The sequence below is a fragment of the Rhea americana genome, unplaced genomic scaffold (genome assembly GCF_003343005.1).
Source record: "Rhea americana isolate MKP2758 unplaced genomic scaffold, rheAme1 scaffold_346, whole genome shotgun sequence".
Lineage (NCBI taxonomy): Eukaryota > Metazoa > Chordata > Aves > Rheiformes > Rheidae > Rhea > Rhea americana.
The window spans coordinates 6469-8226 of record NW_028186475.1 but is presented as its reverse complement, the minus strand read 5'-3'; the positions used below and the strand labels follow the sequence as shown (position 1 = coordinate 8226).

At 71.9% G+C, this 1758-nt stretch overlaps 1 protein-coding gene across 1 annotated transcript; it reads left to right on the top strand.

Annotated features, from left to right (window-relative positions):
* Positions 1 to 323: 323 nt before the first annotated feature.
* On the top strand, positions 324 to 1756 carry SH2B3 (SH2B adaptor protein 3; the record flags this gene model as incomplete). The annotated part of the gene is made up of 2 exons (XM_085311613.1): positions 324 to 498; positions 1410 to 1756. A coding segment is annotated over exon 2 (320 nt), but the record flags the coding sequence as incomplete, so codon positions are not given.
* Between the last annotated feature and the right edge of the window lie 2 nt (positions 1757 to 1758).

The following is a 1758-nucleotide window of genomic DNA, read 5'->3' as shown; positions in this document are numbered from 1 at the left end:
TGGGAAGCCGGGCAGCGAGGCCGGCCCGGGGCGGGGGGGAGAGGGGGGCAGATAAAATCTCCCCTCGTCTAGAAACTTCTGCGGACGTAATAGGAAGCCCGGCGCAGATAGAGGTCCGGCTTCCCACCGGGGCGAAGCCTTATCGTCCCCCCTCCGCCTGCAAACAGGCTGCGCCGCGAGCGCCGGCCAAATCTCCTCGCTCGCTTCCTCCCGCCCCCGGGATTTTTTTTTTTCTTATTTTTTTTCCCCCATTCTTTTTGTTATTATTATTTTTCTTACCCCCCCCATTAAAAAACCCCAAACCCCAAACCCACGCAATCACTTTTCCTCCCCTTCTAGCGCCTGCAGAGCGCTGCTGCGGCCGGGCCGGGCCCCGGGGAGGCCGCGATAGAGGAGCGCCGCGGCCGGCCCGGGAGCGGCAGGATGCGCGCCCGGGGAAGGACGTTTCCTGCCTGAGCAGCATGCGCGGCGCCGATAAATGCCACGCGCGAGCACAAGGTACGGTAGCGAGCAGGCGCCCGGCCGCGGCGCGAGCGGCCCCCTCCCCGGCTTTATTTTTTATTTATTTTTTTATTGTTGTTATTACGTATTTTTTTTTTTCCCCCGCGGCGGCGGCCGGGCTGGCGGCGCGCCCGCGGCAGCGGCGCTGGCGGATTCACGTGCCCCCCGCTATCGCCTCTCCCAGCGGCCAGATCCGCTGGGGATGGAGGTGGCGGGGGGGGGGAGAGGGAGGGAGGATGGACGGACAGACGGCGCCGTGCGGACGCCCTCGCTTCGCCGCCTTAGGTTCACCCGGCGCTTGCAAAACCACCCGGGGCGCCGCCGCCGCCGGCTCCGCTCCGGCGCCTTCGGAGCCCTTCCGGCCGCCCGCGGCTCGGCGCTTCGGCGCTGGGTGTCGGGGCCGAGACCTTCCTCGGCCCGTCGCGCCCGCGGGGGCCTGGAGGCGCCCGGGACGCGCTTCGCCCTTCCCAGGCTTTTCCTTCCCCGCGCCCCGGGGGCAGGTCGAGCGGCCGCGCGAGCCCCGGCGTTTCGCCGACGTTTCTTACGTCCGTCCCGTTTCCTCCCCCCCAAACCTTCGGCTTCGTCAGCTCGCCTTAACCCAGGTCCTGGCAGGAAAACCCGCGAGCGCCGTTAAGCCTCGGCAAAGCGAAAGCGGATACGGGCGGGCGCGCGTTCCCGCGGGGGGGCCGCGCCGGCAGGAAGCCGGGGAGCCGCGGGGGGGACGGGGGCGCGCGATGCCGGCGCGGGCGAGGGGCTCGGAGCCGGCGCGGGGAGGGGAAAACGCCGCAGCAGCGTCCGGTGCGTCCCGGGACGGGGACGGGGGGAGGCCGCCCGGGCATCGCCGGCGGGGTCGGTGCCGGTGCCGGGGGTGCTGACACCGCTTCCCCCCCCGGCTCTGTCCCCCGCAGCAGCGGCGCGGCGGCCGAGGCTCTGCGATGAACGGGCACGCGGCGCCGGGCGGCCCGCCGGCGCGGCCCCGGGGCTGGAGCGACTTCTGCGAGCTGCACGCCATCAGCGCCGCCAAGGAGCTGGCCCGGCACTACCTGCGCTTCGCCACCGAGCACCCGCAGCACGACCYGCTGGCCGCCGAGAGCTTCTCGGTGCACTTCACCCACCTCTTCCAGCAGTACTTCCGACGCGAGGTGACGGAGGGCTCCGGCGCCGGCCCCGCCGCCCGCGACTACCGGGAAGCGCCGGCGGGCGCCGCGGCCGGCAAGGGCGAGGCGGAGCGGGGCGCCCCGCGGAGCTCGGAGGAGC